General features: G+C 35.0%; 1 protein-coding gene across 6 annotated transcripts in view; it reads right to left on the reverse strand.

Annotated features, from left to right (window-relative positions):
• The window catches only part of ROBO2 (roundabout guidance receptor 2), a 635,780-nt gene that overhangs the window by 100,357 nt on the left and 511,471 nt on the right, over window positions 1–23,952 (reverse strand). For all 6 annotated transcript variants that reach the window (XM_032150412.2, XM_032755092.2, XM_032755094.2 and 3 more), the window contains 2 exons: window positions 5,077–5,201; window positions 580–751 (listed from right to left, as the gene is read on the reverse strand). In XM_032150412.2, coding sequence (XP_032006303.1) covers window positions 580–751; window positions 5,077–5,201 — 297 coding nt within the window. The remainder of the gene's footprint in view (window positions 1–579; window positions 752–5,076; window positions 5,202–23,952) is intronic.

Consider the following 23,952-nt stretch of genomic DNA (forward strand, 5'->3'; position numbering starts at 1 on the left):
ACATTGTGCACATGTACCCTAAAACTTAAAGTATAATAATAATACATAAATAAAACAAAAAAAAAGAATTAAGTAAATTATCTCTGAAGTTCTTCTTTGGGGAAAATAAGTGGTATTCAATCAGGGAGAATTAGAAACTACCAAAAGAATGTGACCTGGATTCAAACTTAAAAGACAAGCATACAGCCAGGCGCGGTGGCTCACGCTTGTAATCCCAGCACTTTGGGAGGCCGAGGCGAGCGGATCATGAGGTCAGGAGATCGAGACCACGGTGAAACCCCGTCTCTACTAAAAATACAAAAAAATTAGCCGGGCGTGGTGGCGGGCGCCTGTAGTCCCAGCTACTTGGGAGGCTGAGGCAGGAGAATGGTGTGAACCTGGGAGGCGGAGCTTGCAGTGAGCCGAGATCGCGCCACTGCACTCCAGCCTGGGCCACAGAGCGAGATTCCGTCTCAAAAAATAAAAAAGATAAGCATACATAGAAATGATTTAACAGATCAGCAAACTCCACATGGTTAACGTGTATCTAGAAATAAAAATCAATGTTTTCATAAGACAAATCTAGTAAAGATATCGCACCATCAGTAACCTCCAGCTGAGCTTTTGCTAAAATGCTTCCTGCCACAGTTAAAGCTTGGCAGATGTAGTAACCCGCATCGGAACGTTGAATGTTGGTGATTGTGAGGTCTCCGGTTGGTGACACTGAGCATCTACTGTTGGGCTGCTGGGGTTGGTTTGGGAAAAGCAGGTTCTGTGGAAGCAAGCACAATCTCGTCAATATTCATTTTCCACTTAAAAACTTATGTGAATAAAAGCTACTACAATTAAGGAATATAGTGAGAAAAAGAAAACACATAGATTAAAATATATATGCTTCAGAAATGTTTACATGCCACACAGTGGGTTTCACTGATAAAGGTTTTCCAAATCATGGTAAAATAATATCCTCTAAGAAGTCAATATTTTCTAGTTGAAAGAATAATCATCTGTGTTTTTAAAGAATGAGGATCTTTATCACATCCTGATTTTCTGCTAGTTACTTAATATCTTTGAAGCTTGTTTCTTCATCTGGAAAACGGGCAAAACACTTATCTGACTCAACTACTAAGGCCTCATGAAGATCTGGCCATAACATTGACTGTGTTCGGGTTGCATAAACTGCACATCTCTGAAGAATGCAAAACATGATTGCTGTTGATCACTTTGAATACTTGATGGACTCAATTGAATTTCTCCCAAAGTTGTTCAAAAGTGTGTGACAGACAGCTGACTGTACTTCTGCTGTAAAGTTTTTGCAGTTTTGAATGGGGCTATAAACAAATGCTACAATTTAAGCAAGATTAAGCAAATTACTGAAGATAAAAAGAAAACGTAGAATGTTTCTAAGTGTGTTGCCTTAAACAATTTCATAATATTACTTTCTTTTTAAAAGAAAATTACTTTAGTTTACTCTATATCTCATATATACATATAGCCTAATTACAAATTGTAAAAGTTCATCTATGAGAGGAGTAACATTAATTTGGATGAACTATGTTGCTTTACTGTTGTTCAATTAAGAAAAACATTTGAGTATAATAAATTATATTGGGGCATGTTTCCAAGTTGGATTATAAATAAGAAGATATCAATTTTTATGTTGTATTTACTTACAAAAAAGGACATTATAACCCTCTGGGATCTGTTTCTGCATATAGTAATTAATTTTCCAGGTTTGTAATTAAACAGTTTCAATACGTTGCAATCAGGAGGTAATAACATTCAATTAAAGACACAGGACACATTTTCACCTTAAAATGTTTTTACCCTTGAAGTAATACCAATGGAAGAGGATAAAATAGGGTATTAACACTTTTCAATTATGCTAAATGGCTTTAATCCTGCAAATGATGTCCTATTTTAATTAGAAGCTCTTCTCTTTATTGCAACATGATGGATGTCCACTTTATTAGATTCAAGTGTGACACTATAAGCCCACTTTACATAAACATTACCATGTTATTAAACTCCTTCTAAAAGGAGTGATGTTTGCTAGCATGTCAGGAATGTAGTTTCAATGTGCTATTGACCTCTTATAAAATGTGTACTACTATATAAGGCTAGACATTGTCATGCATAGAAACACAATTTGAGAATCAGCTGATTCTACTGTAGATTCCAAATGTATTATCAAAATAAATGAGCTAAAAGAGAGAGTCTAAATTTTGAAGTCACTTGAAAATGATACAATAACTCAAAGTGCACACATTCCCACAATTAGCCATTAGAATACTAATTTACATAGCACTAATACATCAGATGGGCTTTATTCTCTACGGGATCTCTTCCTCCATAATGTACCATCAGTCCACCTTCTAAATGATTTGTTGACATGGAAAATGGCATCATATGAAGGTTAACCCATCAGTTTTATTCTCTGCTTGCATGACATAGGCAAAAGAAAATGGATTACAAGCAAAAACCGGGAACTTCACGGTTCTTCCCGCCTTGGAGAGTGCCTGGGTATCCTATTAGAGCTAATTGGCATTATCAGCATATATTCAGAAATATGGACCATTAAGATCAGGCTTTTAACTGTTTCTACTGATGGATGGTCACAGATCACTGTAAAAACTGGATACTGGAAACTAAGACCGATTTATTTTTTCCCAATATCCCAATTCATGATTTGAGAATTTATGATTTGCTGAAGCGCTTCTCTGTTGTTCTCATTCACAGTATTTTCTCTCTCCGTGTATCTCTCTCTCTCTTTTTCTCTCTCTTTTTCTCTCCCACCACATCCCTCTCTATCTCTTCCTCTGTCTCTCTAATGGGAGAGAGATAGGTGAGGAAAAGAAAACTAGACATAAGATTTTATGTAATCTTTAACATTAATATCTCTGGAATTATATGCCACTTCGTCAAATACAGAAAAAGGAATACTTAAATGCTATCTAATTGTTATTTATGTTGAAACCATTAACAAAGATGTAGCATATTTAAATACCCTATGTTTATTAAGCTACGAGGCCAATACACATTTTATGCACTACCTTGTAATTCAACTTGGAGCTACTTTAGGGAATGTGATTTACACATGATATGGTCTTAGCTATATAATAACAAGACACATTATAATGAGAGTTCACTCAATATATGGATTTAAAGTGTGAGTATGCAATGACCAAATTGCTTTACATCATTATATTTACTATCAGTGACATAACATTTTGCTTAACCTTCATAATGTGTAAAGCAACTTATTCATTTAAACTTTGTTTGTGTGAAGTAAAATGTATTAGCCCTGTATTTTAGATGAAGAAAATGAGTTTCAGTACATTTAAATAGCACTACAAAAGTGGTACAATTTATAAGGAGGAAACTGGATTTTGAATTCTCTCCTTTGTGTGTGTGTGTGTGTGTGTGTGTGTGTGTGTGTGTGTATGTGTATGTATGTGTGTGATGTGTGTCTATGTGTGTGCATGTGTGTCTGTGTATGTGCGTGATGTGTGTATATGTGTGTATGTGTGTGCATGTCTGTGTGTGGCGTATGTGTATGTGTGTGGTGTGTGTGTGTCTGTCTCTGCATGTGTGTGTGTGTGTGTGTCTATGTGTGTGTGTATGTGTTTAATTGTCCTGCTGCCTTACACTTACTTTAGAGTCTGAGACGCTAACATCTGAAAAGAACTTTAGAGCAAACAGTCAAAGAACTCTGTGTGTAGAAACCTGTTTTGTAATTACTAAAGTATAAAGAAGATTTGAGAGTTAAGGCCCGGAACAGTTCTGATGTGGGATAAGGCAGTGGGCCACCACCTTTCCTTACATTCCCATCACTACATTTACATTCCACAAATCACAAGAGGAATGACTCCACCAAGGAGAGTTAAGTGAGGAATAAAAGGCCATTCGTCCATCCAGACTGAGCTGTTAGAACTGCTCACTATGAGCTGGTACAGGAATTTATAGAAACCCACAACTATTAGAGATAACGGCTGAACAGAACTTCTACATGCTTCCTTGCACACATGTATGTTGCAGACAAACATATGTAAGCTTTAATCAACAGAGTCTTCTAATGCAACTTACATTTCCCATCTCTGGACAAGCTTTTAGATTTCCAGAGATGTTTAATAATGATTTCCATTATTCCCAAGGAAATTCTTCTGGAACGTGTAGTAATAACAGAATGTGATGAGGAAGACCACCAGCAGGTCTCTTCCTCAGAATATGCCTAGTAGTGCATGTTTCTAGAAAGTTTAGAACAAAAATATCTCCAGGTCCCATGGGAATGCACAGATAAATTATTTTGGGAACAACACAATTTTTGATCTAGTTTTAGCTGGAAATTTCACTCATTGACTACGAACCTACAGGCTAAGCAGTTGTCCAAGCTTGGAGCAAGTTCTAAATGTGAAAACTAGTGTATCCAGTTGACTTTTCATAGAGACTCTGAGAGGCCATGTTGCCCCAGAGAGGGCCCTGGAGAGGACAAACCAGGGCAGAACAAAGACAAGACAGGTATGGGTTCCTTCTAGTGTACTATGTATTATTCCCTGTCTAACCCCACTATGGATGAATCCAGGAGGAACAGAGAAGGAAAAGATTTATCCTACTCTTAAATGGAAGCATGCTTTAATTAAGGATAAGAAAAGTCATTTATGCTATGTATATAAGAGAGAGGATTGAAATTAAATTCTGGGCCAATTAAAAAAAATATTTGACTGTTTTCCATGTCGCAGAGACTGTTCTAAGTACTGCATATGTCCTGACTCTATCATACCACGTAACTCAATACAGGAAAACAAAACTAGCTTTATCTTCACAGAGGTTTTGGTTGGACTTTTAACAATAATTTTGTTACACTGCTTTATTGCCGTTCTATGTAAGAGACAGAATTTTGAAAAGATTAATACTAGTAAATAAAGAATGCTATTACTAGAACATCTGACTCCCACTTATTTTTACATTCACCAGTCTCTTTTTCAGAAATAAAATAAATTCAAACATTGAGAACAAGAAAGCAAGGCAAGCTTTCAGGAGCAGCAGAGACAGTAGAAGCTCAGAGATTTGAGAAAAGCAGTGAAGCCTCACACTCACCTGGCTGCCTTCTTTCTGCCAAAAAACAGCTGGCTGTGGGTTTCCTTTAGTTTCACAGGGAAATGTCACTGTTCGACCTTGAGCAACAATCTGATCTCTTGGCCGAACCACAAACTGTGGGGGAGCTGTAATTTAAAAGAAAAGAAGGCGTGTAAATACCAACCATTGACAAAAATATATCAAGGAGAAAATATGGTACTAGGCTGATTGTTCAGTGCCAGAGAGAGACTACAGTTTTTTATTTACTTTTACACATTTCTCAAAACACAAAAAGAAAGACATTATATTCAATCAAATGTGAGGAAAGAAGCAAACTTTTTAGCAGACATATTTTAAATGTTGTACATTGTCATCCTTTGGCCTTTATATACTGGCATAGAAAATTAGATTTTTTTAATGATTTTAACAGTTTTAAGGAAAAACATGGATTCTCAAGTTGGTTCTGCTTTTTAAATAAATAAAGATAAAAAAAGAATCACTCTCATACTCAACCATCTCCTTCCTCTAAAGTCAATTTATTGACAAGCATTGGCAGTTTTTGTAGTAACTGCAAGAATTATATAAGGCACAGGGATACCAGAGGGTATAAAATATGACCCCTATTCTTAAAAGTGCTTATATCTAGAATTCAAGAGTTGAAAGATTAAAGACATTGAAGAATTGAAGAGATGGGAATTATATACAAGGGTAATAAGCAATATAAGTAAATGTATTGAAATGGTTGACTCAATCTAATTTATTTCATTTAGATAGATAAAGATTAGTCAGGTAATTACTATGTTCCCCTACTGGACACTAAAGATACAGAGATGGGAAGCTTTTATCCTGAAGCCATCAAAGAGCTTAGAGTCTAATGGAAATGAAGAACACAATGACAATGACAAAAACAAAAACGAAATTAAATCAACGCTTATCTAAGACCGTGGTAAGTGCAGTGGTAGAGGTAATCTCAGAGCACAGTGGAGGAGAATTTAAGTTATTGTATATATAATAAATATAAGACTTAGGAGAAAGAAATCCCTTGGTGTTGTAAAACCTACAGAAGGCTCTGTGTAGAAAATGGGCATTATGGGAGCTTTGAGGTAAATGGAAAAATGAGCACATTCCAAACAAGGAGATTATGGAGCAAAGTATAAGAAGCAAGAACAAACTTAGGATACAGTGTGTAATTTGGCAGGATAGAGGGTCCAAGTTATGTGAACACTTTTGACTACAAAGGAGGGTGTAAGAAGTCAAACTAAGGATTTTATTCTGATTTTTTCTAAGCTGAAAAGTGACAGATGCAAAAGATAATTTTTGGCGGCTTTAACCCTCCAATGAATGTAGCATGGATTGGAGAGGAAGGCACTTAGTCTATAAAACAAGGAGTCTGGCTGGGAGGCTAGTAAAATAGTACAGGTGCAGCTAATGAGACCAAGACATAAGTAACTCTGATAGAAAATAAAAGAAAGGAAATAAAAAAAAAAAAGAATAAAATAAAGTGACTGACAAAAAAAAAGAAAATAAAAGAAAGGGATGGGGGTAAAAATCCTAAGAAAGTTCAGATTTAAATGGTGGTCTAATGATCTTGAGCGAGAATAAAGTGAAAGACAGTGGGCAGTATCACTAGAAGTTTTCACAAGGGCATCTCCCTACCAAAATTCGTTTTTTGTTGAACAGAAAACACTATGTTTATTCCATGACTTTTCTAATAATCTATTTCCACTTTAACTGGCTTCTTGGGCTAGAAAACTGAGACCAAGAAAACACTTTAAAATCAACTCTAATTTTTAGAACCTATTGGTACTTTAAAGCCCTCTAACCATGAGTGACGTCTGGTAAAAACTGTCACTTGAAATCATTTCCGTCCTTCAGGAGAAAGGAAGTGCAGGTCCAAGAATGGGGTGAATGTAGAGCAGCCCCAAACATGCACCAATTCTTCATGCTCACAAGGATCCCAGCGTAGAAAAAGCAGCAGCATTTTTCCAGACAATTCCCTGGGATTTGTATTGACTTATTTTTTGGTGCTCTATTATACCGCCTCCTAGTTCAACACATCTAACACATACCCCAGGGACAGATGGGATCAATCTACCAAGTGAAATTTTCTTCTATAACTATAGATAACAGAAGACTCATTCTAGCAGTATGGAAAACCCAGATTTATGAATCTGTTTGAATGGAGCGTGGTAGGTGTTGCCTTGTATTTTCAGGAGATTAGTTGCTTCTTATAATCTTCTTGTTATTTCTACACAATTCTCCTGAATCAGCAGATACATTGATTTTTGTTTGATGTTTTCTAATAGAAATGATAGCTTAAATCAGTGTTAAAAAATTACTTTAGAGAAAACTCTTAAAACACTGCAGTGACCATTTTTTCAGTAGAAATGTGAAACCACCAGGTATTTGTACCAAAAAACACTTAAAGTTTGTTTCTGTCATCTGCAATATTGTAGAAAAATTATATTTTTATGAAAAAGTTAAGAATGAGTATATAGTCATCGCTTTGTAACCTGATAAAGAAAAATAATAGTGCCAACATGGACACTTGCTAAGTGAGGAGTACTGAGTAATTTAGCATGTATCTAAAATTATTAAAAATTCAAAGCTCAGTTCAGTCAAAATCATTTAAAAGATTTGAATAAAAATCGCCTATTTAGCTTATTAGTTAATTTGTACTGCTTTGGCCAGAAAGAATTTAAATTACCTCACAAAAGTAGTTAGTAAAACCTTAGAGTCCTGGATACTCTATACAGTCTTTCTTTACAAATTTTTAAAATATGTTAACTGAGAATAAACATGATTGAAATCATCAAATGAAATCAATGAAATCTAAAAATATATTTATGTATTTCATAGTTTTAAGCATATTATTCTTCATCTATCCAGTAAAATTACAAATCTCTATCACTAAAATTATCATGTGTACTTTAGAAGTATAGACTTCCAAGAATTTAATTTTCAAACTTTTGAAAAATTCTTTTTGTAGATGAGTGATTTTGCAAAATGCTTTTGGTATCCAGATACTACAACTTTAACACCGCCGCTAAAATATAGTCCTCAAAACAAGGACTGGCATATGACCACATCTATGCATCCACTTTTCTGAAAAGATATAATTCGTCCATTTATTCACACAAAATGTATTGATTGCCTAAAAATGATGATACCTTCTGGTTGGTACAGGAGATGGGAAGTCAAATAAAATTGTTCTTGCCCGGTGGCAGAGGCTTATGAGCAAATATATAAATAAATACACAAAAACAGCAAAATGTGATTTTTTTCAAAGAAAACAGAAAAAATGCAGATGGCACTGGGGGAGAAAGAGTGGAACAGAACCAATCAGGCCATACTGTGGGAAAAAAAAAGAGAAAAGCTGCTAGGGCATGGCTACATTAGGCTGAGCTGGACTTTGGAGGACAAGAGTTGACTAGGTGAAGAGCGGTGAGGTCACTTGGGACGAAGAGAAGCAGCACATAAGGCAGAGACCCATTGAACTGGATTTTTAGGGGCGTGTAAAAGATTCTGAGAATAAAAGAAATCTAGGTCACAGTGGTCATATAGATGGGGCCAGATGATTTCTACTAAACGAGTGTAACATTTCGTCCTGAAAACTATAAAGATCTGCTCAAAGACATTTTTGTAAGGAAGATATAATCAGATTTATATTTTGGAAAGGGTGCTTTAGAAGCAATGTAGATGAGGATTAGAGAAAGAATACAGACTAAGAGCTGGGAAATCTTCACAAGTTGGGGCAGAAAATCCAGTTGAGAATTTTTATTTATAGTAGAACCTAAAGATACCATTTCATCAGGGCTTTTAAAGGATAAAGAAATTCTGCAAAATCACAACATAATATTTACCACTGATGGTATAATCTAAAAAGGACAGGAAATTATAATTTCTGGAACTTTTACCCAATACTGGATTATTTTAAAGAACACTAACAAAAAACTGTCAGCATCTGTTATTTATCCTATAAAATATATTATCATGTGATGTTTATTTATATTGTACATTTACTCCAAATCGGAATGTGTTGTATTTCAAATGCATCCAGTAGACTATTGTCATCAGAACTTATGCCACATTGATCTTGCTGGAACTAAAATCTTCTAATCATATTTTAATTTAAAAAAATGAAATAATGGAAACATTTATCAAAGCAAAAAATTTGAAGAGTATTCAAGTCTGTGAAAATATACATCCTTTCCTATTACCACCTAAAGGTGGACCAAAGAAATGAATTGCATCAATCACTTTTACTTTTGTAGACTCTCTGTCTGCCCTAGATCTATATTGCAATCTTCTGTGAAGGGATATCAGCTGAAGGAATTTATTTTTGAGGTTTTAAATGAAAAACTGCATCAATAATTCTTCTAATAACCCTCCACCGTTTCAGTGTCTCTGCCAGGTGGCAGTGAAAATGGTCTGAAAAGACAATATTTGGCTGATGGCACCAAAGGGAGGGAGTAGACAGAGGTGGCATTTTATCAACACAGCACAATACCACAAAGTGTGCTATACATAAAATAGATTTTCTATAATGACTCCCATTAAGTATTAAAAAAAAAAAACTACTAGGTCCTCAAGATGACAATTCCAAACACACGTTTAAACCCAATGTGAATTAAAGAGATTGAGTTATAAACTCCAGAAGAATATGCCTGTTATAAAAATGGCAATTCTCCTATGTCTCTGAGACAGAAGACTATAAAATATATATTTATATTCTGTCTACAACCTGAAAGCAATGGAAAAATCTTTTGTAACTATGATGTAATGTCCTACTTGCTTAATCTGTCAAGTGATTATACCTTATTGCTTCAGCTATAACTAGAAATGAGATGAAGCAAACAGAATGACACAATTTAGTGTTTAATCAACACTTACAAGCTAAAAAACAATAGCTCTATAAGAAAAGTATGTCGTGTGATTTCCAGAGAAGTAGACCCAAATATAAAAAGGTCAATTAAGATTAGAGGTCTGGGATAGTTCACTTGAAACAGTGTTTTGAGAATTTAAATACAATGCACAGTAAATTAGATTTGATTTCTGCTAAATTATGCTTTGATACTGCATTCAGCCCAAGCTGGCTTCAATCAAAGTCACGCTACAGCTCTGTTATGCTAATGCCTGCTGGTGAGAGTGAGTGGGTGATACGGAAATCAGATGGCTGAACGTGAGTAGGAAGCACAGGCCGTGCATGAGTTGGGCTTTGAGATGAGGGGATGGGGGACCCTAAAGGTTAATCACATCATGTTCGCAGTTGTTTCAACAGGACAATATGACTTCCTATGGCAGGCATTATCATGGAGAGAGTCATGCAACAGCTACATACATTCATATGTGGCACAGGGTGAGTACAGGATATAATTTATGCCTTTTTCTTTGGATATAATTTATGCCTGAATTTCGAATTTTTTGACAAACTCAAGTAGAATTTTCTTTTGCTATTTCATATATTTGCTTGTTAAATACTAATATATCCTATAAGCACATTTAAGAAGCATTCTCTTCCATCATTTGCTTGAGTTAAAATTTCACTTAGTCACAAACTGTGTAGTAGAATGGCAATAATTAGCATTAATTGAGTGCTTATTATGTGCCAGAGTTTGTGTTAAACCCTCCATAGGCATTACCTCAATTAATATTTGAAAAGCTTTATGTTTCAACTGCTATCACAATGATGTAAAACCAGTAAGCTGAATCTTATGCAGGGCATAAGTAACACAGCTTTATTAATTTATTTTATTTTATTAAGTTCCACTGTGCGTGTGCAGGATGTGCAGGTTTGTTACATAGGTAAATGTGTGCCATGATGAACTGCTGCACCTACCAACCCCTCACCTCGGTATTAACCGCAGCATGCATTAACTATTTTCCCTGATGCTCTCCCACCCCCTGCGCGCCCCTACTGCCCCCGACTGGCCCCAGTGTGCATTGTGCCCCTCCCTGTGCCTATGTGTTCACATTGTTCAGCTTCCACTTATAAGTGACAACATGCAAGAAACACAGCTTTCTTAAATTAGATTTCAGGACAGGTTTGACTTCTGGTTTATTCCAATGCCACAGTAGGAACTCTTAAACACTGAGATGCCAGATTAATTTGGTTCCCTTCGAACCAAGATCTGATTAACTAAAGATTTGTCATATCTAATACGAAGAAGAATGATAGAACTTTAATGCTATAATTTCCAATACCCTATAAAGATTTGAAAAATAATACCATTATGTTTTTTCCTGAATAATTGTTTTTATTATTATGGTAGCATAAAACCCATTACCTTTCTTTCTATACTACCTGTAAGTATAACCTTTCTTAAGCACACTTTCTTCAAGTCAGTCTTTATTCATAAACCTATAGTGCTTTTCATTGCATCACAGTGAAACCCTACAATACTTACCATAGCAATGCTTGAAAATTATTCATTCTGGCTTCCATCAGCTAAGATTTTCCAATCCTGACACTCATTTGTCCCCAAACTAGCTCCAGCATTTCAGCAGAGCAGTCTACTTTCAGTCACTGGTATTCATTTGCTTGGTCTTGTGGTTAACCCATCCTGATATCAATTATCCTCTGGTCCTCTTTGTCAACAATGATTAACCTGAACAATCTCTGACCTTGTGCTTGTCTTGTGTTCTTTCCAATTTAAGGTACTTGCTCTTGCTTGCATTGCCTTCCCTATTTTTCCCCAGCCTATGTGTCTGACTTCCTCAGTTCAGTTTGAAGATTTTACTGGTATGGGGTGCTGTCTACTATTTAGCATATAAATGGTGTATTTTTTTCACCTAGAAAAGCCCAAAACAGTGAACACTAAATGAATGCCTCGGAATAGTACATTTTAAAAAGAATAGAATCCGTGATCTAAAGCAAATACTCAATATTTTTTCCATCTCATTATACCTAAGGAATAATATATCTGTATTATTATACCTATTCCATTATACCTGTACACATACCCACCAGTGACGGTGACTTACTATTGTAATAGTAAATATGGTGTTTGAAAAAAATATATATGTGATTTGAAAAAAAACAAATCGATTCTGATATGTGTTGTTTCAAATATGTTACCTGAATACAAATCTAACCGATTCTGGGCCCTCTTGTAGAGAATGCTGCTACACCACGTTGAAAATTTATGACCCAAAGACTATAAATGAGTAGCCAACATTCCAGAGTAACAAAAGCACTATAGACAAATAAAGACATTGTGTAACAATGGGTTTTAAAAGTTCCTGCAAAAGGCCAGGCATGGTGGCTCACGCCTGTAATCCTAGCACTTTCGGAGGCCGAGGTGGGTGGATTGCCTGAGCTAAGGAGTTTGAGACTAGCCTGGGCAAAGTGGTGAAACCTCGTCTCCACTAAAATACAAAAGAAATTAGCCGGGCGCGGTGGCAGCGCCTGTAGTCCCAGCTACTCCGGAGGCTGAGGCAGGAGAATGGCGTGAACCCGGGAGGCGGAGCTTGCAGTGAGCCGAGATTGTGCCACTGCACTCCAGCCTGGGCGACAGAGCAAGACTCCGTCTCTAAAAAGAATAAAAAAAATAAAAAAGTTTCTGGAAAAATTAGTTAATAGGCTTGCCTCCACCAACAAGAAACAGATAGTGAGAAATCGTTTCTTTGCAATGCAATATAGACCAGTAGTAAGAAATAAATGTTTACTCAATTTATACTCAACTCAGGTTGGGTTCTAATTGACACATGATTGTTTCTTCAACTTATTTAATTTTATTTAATTTTTACTATGTAATACTTCATTTGATTTCAAAAGATTTTCTGTTAATAATATTGGAAATGCATACACATTACCATGGAAATGTTTGATTTGAAGCTTATTAACACATAATTCATCTCAGAGGAAGCAATGTATTTATAATAGAAAATATAAATTAGAAATATAGGATTTAAAATAATCACTTTTATAAAGACTACTTAATCACATTTTACGCATTTGTCACTGTTTCCAAGAAATGTAAATGATTGGCCGGGCGCGGTGGCTCACGCCTGTAATCCCAGCACTTTGGGAGGCCGAGGCGGGCGGATCATGAGGTCAGGAGATCGAGACCATCCTGGCTAACTCGGTGAAACTCCGTCTCTACTAAAAATACAAAAAATTAGCCGGGCGTGATGGCGGCGCCTGTAGTCCCAGCTACTCGGGAGGCTGAGGCAGGAGAACGGCGTGAACCCGGGAGGCGGAGCTTGCAGTGAGCCGAGATCACGCCACTGCACTCCAGCCTGGGTGACAGAGACTCCGTCTCAAAAAAAAAAAAAGATCAAATTGCTAAATTACCTACTTTTCTAATCAACTATTTTGTTTTGTTTTTTATTGAGTCCATGGCAATAAATCCTTTAGACGAGTGATACACTTTCTTTGCCACCAGCTCCTCACTTGTAGCTAATGATAAAAATCCTTATTCCATAGTAAAATACCAATGTCTATACCTGATATGGCTTGGCTGTGTCCCCACCCAAATCTCATCTTGAATTGTACCTCCCACAATTCCCACGTGTCTTGGGAGGGACCCAGTGGGAGGTAACTGAATCATGGGGCAGGGTCTTTACCCTGCTGTTCTTGTGATACTGAGGAGGTCTCACAAGATCTGATGGTTTTAGAAAGGAGAGCTCCCCCACAAAGGGCTCTCCTGCCGCCGCCATTTAAGATGCTCCTTGCTCTTCCGCCATGATTGTGAGGCCTCCCCAGCCATGTGGAGCTATGAGTCGATTAAACCTCTTTTCCTTATACATTACCCAGTCTTGGGTATGTCCTTATTAGCATCATGGGAACAGACTAATATAATAATACCTTTTCTTTCAACAATAATCATATATATGTATATGTGCTTCTTCAATGTCAAAATGAAAAGGAAAAGCACTAAATGATTTACTGCTCTCACAAATATGAAAAAATAAATAATCAAAGAGAATAGAATGACTACCATGAATCATAATCCTTACATTCTTCATCTATTTAGACTTCATATCTACTCTACACTCAGGAGAGGACTCACATATACATACAAATTACATTCATTCATTATATGAGTAAAACATGTTACTATTATGCAGCTATTACTCTTTACAGTTTGGAAACAGTCTTGGAATTTGTTGATTGTGAGATTACTTTTGGAGGGTTCACATAATATCAGAACCTCCCCCCGCAAAAAACCCTCGGTTATTCAAAACCTGATTACTTAAAAAGGCAGTGAAGTCAGCCAATAATTACATAGTATGACTACAAAATAACAGAAGTGGCTTCTGAATTGCCATGTGTTGCAACTGTAAAGGCAATTCCAAGGAGGGCCAAAGGCATTGAATTTATTTTGGTAAGTGTAATACACCCCCCCCCCAAATATATATGTTTTGTGAAAGTGATTCAAACCATTTGCTTTCATTTAGAGTCACACATAATGTGCTCCTGCCTGAAATGCCACAATGTAAATATCAAAATGAAATAATTCTACAATAATCTAGAATGGAAAGAATGCTTCTGAAAAGAGTTAACTCAGTTCAAAACGTCTTGCATTTTTAGATCTCATAAGCAGGCACATAAAAACAGTGTTATAATGAACAGCTATAAGCATATAGCCATTTTATACTTGGGCCAGTGCCTTAACACTTATATTTTTGTTTTTGAAGGCAAAATATTACTGGAACGTACCACAGTAATAAATTTCTACAAAAATGAATTCAGACGTTGCAGGGCAACTCAATTCGTAATACTATTCAATTATTTCTAAACAACATTAGTGGTTTTATTTTCTGTCAGAGGGTAGTAAGATCTCTGTCCTGTGGAAGTCACCTCCTAGCATTAGAGACATTCCTGGAAACATTCAAGCATGTTACAACACATGTTACAATTGTGTTGTGACATGTTACAATACAATGAAGGTTGTAACACAATACATACTAAGCAAAAGAGTAACTTGACTCAGTTGGCCTTCTACTGCTGGAAAAACCAGAGAGAGAGAGAGAGAGGAAGAAAAAGAGGAAAGAGATGGAAGGAGACAGGGAGAAGAAAAGAGGGAGAGAGAAAAGAATAAAAGAGAGAGGGGGAAAGAGAGAGAGAAACAAATTTGATTTGTCCTTTTAGATTCAGTTGGAAAGGAAGGAAGGGTGGGAGAGTGTTCCTCGCAGAGGGGAAAACACAGGCAGTGCGTAAGTGACAGGAGTTTCGCACACTGTTCCAAGGCACCATCCCCCCACCTGCTTCTTTGTTGCCTGTGCCAGTCTAGATGGGTGTGCTCCTTGAGTCAGCTTAGGTATTTGAAGGCCTCGGGCAGGTAATATAGTTCGACTAGGAACTGGCTCATAGTTCAAGTTTGCCAGGCAGAAATTAAACTGAGGGATTGTGGGGGTGGAACCATGTATTTTTTCATCTAAATGGCCTTACTGGGCTTAGCAAGTCCACTCTAATTCTATAATCATATTAAATATTTCTACATTGCAATCACTAGTAATAGTTTACTCACACTGTAAATAAGGTGGGTACATTTGCAGGTAATTTTAAACTTTATTATATTTCAGATTACTAAAATAGATTTCCTTAATTATAGGTAAGTACAGGAAATCACGTAACTATGGAAATCATTATGAGATTCGCCATGCAACTTCCATAGAACTTTTAAATTATACATAGGTATAAATCGAGAGATCCCTAGCAAAATCTGTCAAAATATTAAACAAGTTCTGCACTTTAAAATTCCATTGTCCCGTATTATTCTGTACTTTACCAGTGGGTATGTAGCTTTGCTTTTCTACCTGCCTTTATAATTAAAATACTAAAAATAAAACAATAAAATTTTGTTTTCTTTAAGGGACTCTTAATATGAAACGAAAAGTGCTATTAACTTAAAGCTAATTCATTATTAGAGAAATTAACTCTTTGTTTGTAAAGAAATGATCTCATTTTTGACCAGCAGAAGAAGACTAGCTTAAAGTGGTGAAAAACTTCTTTCAAGATCCTAAATTCCTAAATTGGGAAAACTTGACTTCTCATATCTGGGGTAGAAGGAGTTGTAAGTGTGCGAGTAAAGAGAGGGAAACTATAGCTTAAAACAAGATATCCATCTTCACTCACTTAACCTGTCAGCTTGCCAGAAGTGTCATGTCAGCGCTCCAGCTAAACCACGAGGGCTGATCACATCCCATTATCTCATTTTTTAGAGAAAGATTGCATGAAGATGCCAATCAGAAAAAAAAAAGAAAAAGAAAAACTTGAAACCAAGGAACAAATGTACTGATGCTGAAGGGTTGCTTAGTTAACGGAATTTTAATATGCAACTGCAATGTTTCTTAATAACATTAATTACACGCTTAGTAAGTCACCATCCTAGCTCATTAGTGCCTTCTTTCTGTTGTATTTTATCTCCTACCAGCAGAATGGGGAATATGTGATTGGCCTGTTACCATTAATGTTACTTAATCTTTTTATAGCACTATTTAAAGCTGCTTGCATAAACATTTTCTAGGCAAGTATTACCTATGTATGCATATGCGTGTATCAATTAACTGCACCAACATTTGTGTGCCCCCACCACATGTAAGTGTTATGCTAGATCTAGAGGAGGCAGAAAGATAAATATAATGATGTATTTACTGACACAGAGCTAATAGTTTTGTAGGGGAGATGAAAATAATATCTTCAGTAAATCTGGAAAGCAATAGTTGCCATAAGTGAGATTTTAAAAGGCATTCAGATATATTTGAAATCAAAATGTAATGTAGTTTGCTAGTTTATATATTTTTAATAAATCTAATTATGTACTATTCCCTTGAGTGACATTTAATGTTTAAGTAAGTAGTGTAGCAATTCAAATATCATGCATATTTAGGTGTAACACATATCATAGGATATATTTTGCAGTATATGTATCATGACATCTCTGTCTACAAAGTGCAGCAACTTATGAAAATTCTGACTTTCTTCGAATACATAATTCAAACATTAATGTGATTTTTTCTGGACACAGCCAGTGAAACTTAATACTAATCTCCTCATACTATTTTGGGCCTAAGTATTTACATTATTCTGATATTTAATATTTATAGTACTTTAATTTTAAGTACTAATTAAAAATACTTAATATTTATTTTATTCTTATTTGAATAGACTCCAAAAATAATGACTATTCAAACTTTTTGCTGCTTAGGTTAAGATAATTGAGTAAAGGCTTACATTGCTTCACTTTCCTATATTGAGTACAACAAAAGAAATGAATAATAAGAAAAAACTACCATAGCCCCCAAACCACAAATTATGAAGTACCCCTTCCAAATACAGCAAAGTCTGAAGAAAACTGAGGAGGCACAATGGACACCAACATAACTAGCCTTAATCCTTTATCCATACCAGTTGCGCAAAAATTATCTAACATCATTGTAAGAGCCCATCCCATGATCCTTTTATGGGAAAAATGATACTTAAAGTCAAGAGTGAGACATGGGAAATATGAGACATAACTGTAGAAAATAAGCTAAAATTCAGAAAGCAGAGAAAGGAGTATTGACAGAAAGGAAAAAAAAAGCCTACTGTAGTTGGCAGAATTCTGAGGCCCCATGACCTCAGGCATGCCCTTCCTGGAAATACTTTCATGATTACATGAGGTTACAAAAAATATTTTGAGATATACTTAAGGTTACTAATCAGTTGACCTTAAAATGGGTTGATTCATCAGCTGGGCCTTACTTAATACTCTGGATCTTTAAATCAGAAAGAGGCCTCAAAGAGCTACAAAGCAAAGCACATGAGGAATTCAGGGTGGCCCCCGCTGGCTATGAAGGCTGTGGGGGGCAGCAATGTGCAAAGGCTGAAGAGCAGCCACTTAACACAGTGAGTCACCCTGTCTAACAGCCAAGGAAATGGGAACTTCAGTCCTACAACCACAAGGAACCAGATTCCGAAAAACACCACAAGGAACTTTGAAGTGGATTATTCTGGAGAGTCTCCAGAGGAGAGTGCAACCTGGCCAATATCTTGATTTTGGTCTGTGAAACCCTTAGGAGAAAACCCTGTTGAAACTGCCTGCGTTTTGGACCTAGAGAATGACATTGTTTTAAACTGCTCAACATGTGGTCATTTCTATGCAACAATAGAAAACCGACACACTTGAAAACCATCCTTATTATGAAGCAGAGAGTATAAAGGAAGATGCGGAGAGAGTTTTATAGGAAAATGCACACAGCTCATAACTTAAAAAGGGTGATTCTCTTTCACCAGGCCTAGTACAATACTGAGAAGAAAATAGTATGTTTTTAGTAAGATATTGAAAACAGCATTCTAAATAGCGGTTATTGAATTACCCTGCTACCTCACATTTTCTCTTCTCCAAATATGCAAACTCTAGTCTTCAGAGCTAACCAGAAAATGAATAATCAGGAACCAAAACAGAATCTATGCAAAACAAAATTTAACAAAAACTTGTATATTAACTAATTACTTATTTAATTCATGACAGAGAAGGAACATAATTAATCAAAGAGAGATAAAGAAACTGTGTCTTCCAAGAATTACTCAAAGAAACACAGAAATAATTTAAAATAAATACTTAGGCATAGTTTAAATGAAATTATATACAATGAAATCTCTCTTTTAAAAACTAAAAAAGGGCTACAAAGGCTAAAAGACAAGTAAAGATAAAGAATTTTATATTAGAGCTTAACAATAACAAAAAACAAAAAATTAGAATATATTTTAGAAATAAATACATAATGATTGCAATTTTAAAAGTTAGAGACGCACTATATTGTCATTGAGAAATCATACAATATGAAATAAAAATGATTGAAATTATTATAGAGAAGTTGATAAATGTGAAATTGAGACTAAGAAAAGCTAATATAACTAACGTATTTGAAGAAATGAGAAGGTAAAACAGAAAATAATATTCAAAGATAGAAAAGAAGAAAAGGTTATTGAAATAAAGCAAGTTAAAGCATAGATCTGGCAGATTCAAGTGGCTTGTTGTGTCCTAGAAATATTACACACAGGATGGTCATTACCAAGATATAACTGAGCAAAGTTACTTGAAAGAAGGGACTGCATGCATATTCATATGTAAAAGAACATCCCAGCCCAGAAAAAAAAATATTTTTTGTAAGTTTCAGACTACACTATAATACCATGCAACACCAAGACAATAGAACATTTTTATCAAGTTCTGAGAGGAAAAAAACAAACAAACAAAAAGAAGTGTGAGAGTAATTTAAGACCCGGCCTCTCCTCCTGTTCAATGGACAGACATTGTCAAGTACAGAAGGCTAGAACCAGCTCAGCCTGAGAAGTAACCCGCGCTTGTGTTTCACTTTAGAAATGAACATTAGCTTAAAATATTTTAAACGTTTCACATTATGGAAACTCGGTTGGAATACAGAAGATAAAACAGAATGCCTTTTTAAAACTTACCATTTAATCAAAACATATGGAGCAACGGAAAACCTGATGCTTAATAATAAGTAAATGGGACTCTGCATAAAGTAGCTAATTAGTGCCAGGTGCAGGACACATTAAGAGCTGTCGGGAGGGAGACGATTACCTCAGGTCATGGGGTAACAGCTTGTCCAAAGAAAAGGGATGCAAGAAACAAAATTCTAGGTCTCCTTTCAAGGTACACTTAGAGCATCTTTTGCAAAAAGTGCATCCAACATGAAAAGGTTCATACATAATACCTTTAAGTTTTCTTATTTTAAAACACTGTGATTTTCCAATATCCAATTATGTACAGCACATTATATTTTCCAAATTTCAAGTTGGGGTGGGAGATGGGGGTATCAAAATATCTGTTACATTATTCTTTAAGTAATGTTAGATTTATAATTCATGCTGAATGAATTTTTCAATCACAAACCTTTGTTTTTTTTTTTTTTTTTTTTTGGACTTCTTGGTGGCCTCAGAATAAACTGCTTTCGAACATGCTTTGACAAAACTTTGCTTCAAGTCATAAAACAGAACTCTCTAAAATAGTATATTTGATTACTGTGGTTAAGCAGTTGAAACATTAAAAAAAATGTCCCTATAGACTTCTGTTTAGAGTAGTGGCTGCTTCTTTTAAAAAAATAATTTTTAAATGGTGAATTTTGCCAAAAAACGTGTACTTCTTATTACTTCTAAATTCTTGTGTGGCCAATTACATTCTTCCATCAAAAGGAAGCATACTTTTGGGTCACTAAGTTAGAAAATACTTAGAAGTTTCCATCGAGTTGTGAATTGTCAGTTTGTTTTTGATATTTTAAACAAGTTTCACGTGAAGTACTCAGCTTTCAGTTTTACACTCCAGGCAATCAGCATCTAGCATATGGTATACAAGTCACCAAACAGAGCAGGACGGCTCCGTAAGCAAGGCAGCTGGTAGATTCGACAGTTCCTTTCCAAATTACTCATGTTTTGAGTTGCTGCTGGGAAAAAATGTGGTGCCCATCTCCAAAATAGATGTTCTTTTTTATTTTTAAGCTCGGGAGAAGCTTCCAATAGAAAAATAAGACAGATGGGTATAGGAAGCAAGATATTTATCCCTATTTAGACCATTTTCTTCTGTCAGTTTCCTCATCAGAAGAGTTTTCCAAATAAACAAATGAATATTTCAGCATTCATAGTTAACTGCATCCTACGATGTACTTTTCTTTTCATATAAAGAATGCCTTTGGAATAGTAAAACGTCAAAACCACAGGAAGGGCTTGTGGATTTTTAATTATTAAAGTGATAGTTGCCTAGATTTTGTGGCAACCAGCAAATATGAACATTAGATTAAAGAGCTCTTTTTGACCCATTGGTGACATTGCAGATGAGCAAGTGAAATCTGTAAAACACTTTCCTCTATTGGCAAGTACGTGAATGTCTGCTTTCAGTAATACCTCCCACACTGGGGCATCCTCTAAGTTCACCTAGAGGAAAACTCTAAATACAGGCCAGAAGTGTTTATTCCAACTGTGACTGCATAGAGTTGCAAATTCTTTAACGCAAATGCATCGCGTAAGAGTCATCCATTTAGACAAAATTCTCAGTTTGGGGGTTTGTAATGATTTCTAAAAGGGGCTTTCTACACAGACCATCAAAAGTTTCATCCAGTGAGTAATGTAGTGAGGGTTTCTGAATCTCTAAGTATTCCAGAATCTGCAATGATTTCTAATTTTCATTCAAAAGCTCTAGGCAGAAACTATGATCTGAATTTTCTCTAAATGTTATATACTGGGTACATATTTCTTCACCTAATTTATATTGGAATTACAAGCTGTTTTTTCTCCCCTTTCTGTGGCCTCTACCTTGCAGAATGTCCTTTATGCTATTGCTAAGAGCTCCAAAGTTGAAAAATGTGCTTTTTAGTGCATTAATAAATATAAATAATAATGTAGCTTTTCTATGATTTTAATATGTAATCATTATTTTACTTGGTTTATACTTTTTGACCATACAATAAATGTTCAGATATCTATGTTCTTGAATTAAAATTGATGTAAGAAGTAGATACAAAAAAAAATGAGGCTAATTGCCTTATTAAGTCTCTTCTTTGGAAATCCAATTAAAACATATCCAACATTCAGTTTTTAAAATTAATAGTAGTTGTCAAGTTTAAAGTATAGTTCTTTCTATTTCTGAACATTGTCATAAGTCATCTGAGATAGATTTATGAAATGACAGACTTCCCCAGAATAAAGTACAATGTGTCAAGAAGCTTTTCTTTAGTTCCAGTCCAATGGGAATTTAAGAAATCATTTCAAACAGGAACAAAAAATGAAAATAACTTTTGAAACATCTTGCAGATGACAGATACATCTCAATACTCTGTGTATATCACATTTTGAAATCAATGTACTTTTTCCTACGTTTAAAGATTTTAAATATATTGGAAATTATTAACATACTATTCTATAATATAAATCAAGTGGTCATGGTATATTGGCATGAGGTTTCTGTGTACAAAGATCTGTAACTTAAATGTGATTTTTCCTTTTCATTTGAAAAGTCATTAGCTTATAAGTACAACTGCTGCCAATGCAAAACCAACCTGTACTTTTGAATAACTACTGTCATCCTTTCTTTTGAGAAATGTTTTCAATCATTCATCTATTTTCACATCTCCTATAAATACTGTAATGCTTAATATCTTTAAAAAACTTCTAAATAAGGTTGCAAAGTTTTTGTATTCCACAGTCATCTGAAAAAGTGTGAGATTGTTCTCAATCTTTCCATTTCATATATTTTATTATATATATAATCTATAACATTGTTATATATAATTTATATATAAATCTTTCCACTTATTTTATTTTATTATATGTAATAACATGCTTTCTTATTTGACACATAAATGAGTGAATTTCTGAACCTGAAAACTAGCTCACAGATGTTGAGAAAAAGGAATCTGACAGAGTGGTCCTGTATTCTACCATCAGCTCTTTCTTTGTCTATTGCTGCGTCATCTTATTCTTTCTTATTCTTTTCTTAATTTTGTGTGTCATTCAAAAGACACATAAAATTATCATTAATACAAATCCTTACAAATACAAGAAAATAAGACTTAAAAATTATTACAATATATTCTTCAATTTTCAAACACCAATTGTACAAACCACAATCGATCATCAGTTTCAAAAAACACCCTGCAGTTTATGTTTCAATTAATTGGGAGCCATAGCTTTATTTCAAAAATACTAAAATGTGAAGTAATGCCTCAGAAACTAGGCATACAATAGCTACCAACATTGGCATACAGAATGCCTTTCACGTATAAAATCAATCCTAAACTCAGTCCCCTCCTGCAACAGCTTTGATAAGTCAGTACTATTCTCTCCATTTTATAGAGGGGGTCACTGAGGATAAGGGATATTAAATTACTAATCAAAAGGGAGTATTGCTCAGAAACACCAGATCAGAAAGTCAGATTGGGAAACCAAAGTATATTTACCGTGTTTGCTGACAATGTGAAAACATACTGTCTAGCAACAAAGTCCATGACTGTTTCAACCGATTGGGGAAGAATGTGTGAGTCTGAACCAACATAGATACCAGGTGTCAATAATCTCCAGCCAGTACATGAAGAAAGCTTTTGAAGCTAGATGGACAATTTATAAAGCCCTCAAAATTGAATAAGTTGTTATTAAAGTACCTTTTGGTATATTAAAGAAGCAGTGTACTAAATTTGTTCACTCTTTCATCCATCCATTTATGCATCCATCTATTCATTTACATGTAACACAATTACCAAAATTTATTTAAACATAGTTATTGGTGAATTAAACTTAAGCTTAAAAGAGATGCAGAAAGCTTACTAAGTCAATGAATTGAAAAATTTTATCTTCCAAATGTTTACAAATAATTACCACTTAAATATCTGCAAAAGCAAGCTGTTAACTTACTTCGATTTCACAAAGCCACATGAAAAATAAGATATATCAAACCACAAACACTAAGTTTTCATGCCAAAGAACACAGCTCCACTCTCCCTCCCCCACTTAGGGTAAGCATCTACTTAAAGCATTTTACTTAATTTTGCTTAAATAGGCATGCAGGCAATAAATATGCAGCAGCTAAAAATATCCCTAAAATACTGGGACTCGGAGTAACTTAAAAGAAGTGCATAAAGTCGTAGAATTTTTTAATTTAGTTCATAACTTTTTATCTTAACATCAAACGTAACTAATAATTGATTATTTTATACATACAAAAAAGGAGAGCAATGCTTTCTTATTGTATCCTAATACACTATATTTTTCTCCTATAAGAAAAGCTGGCAGTTCATAAACATCAATCATTCACTTGTTCGCTTACATAAAAATTGTTACCTACTTATTGCTATGTAGCAAAAGTCACTACAAAATTGTTTATCAAAGTGATTAAAAAAAACAGGAGCAACTTTTACAGCAGTCTCAAGTATTATTTTAACATGGGTAAAATAAAT

The sequence above is a fragment of the Hylobates moloch genome, unplaced genomic scaffold (genome assembly GCF_009828535.3).
Source record: "Hylobates moloch isolate HMO894 unplaced genomic scaffold, HMol_V3 SCAFFOLD_4, whole genome shotgun sequence".
Lineage (NCBI taxonomy): Eukaryota > Metazoa > Chordata > Mammalia > Primates > Hylobatidae > Hylobates > Hylobates moloch.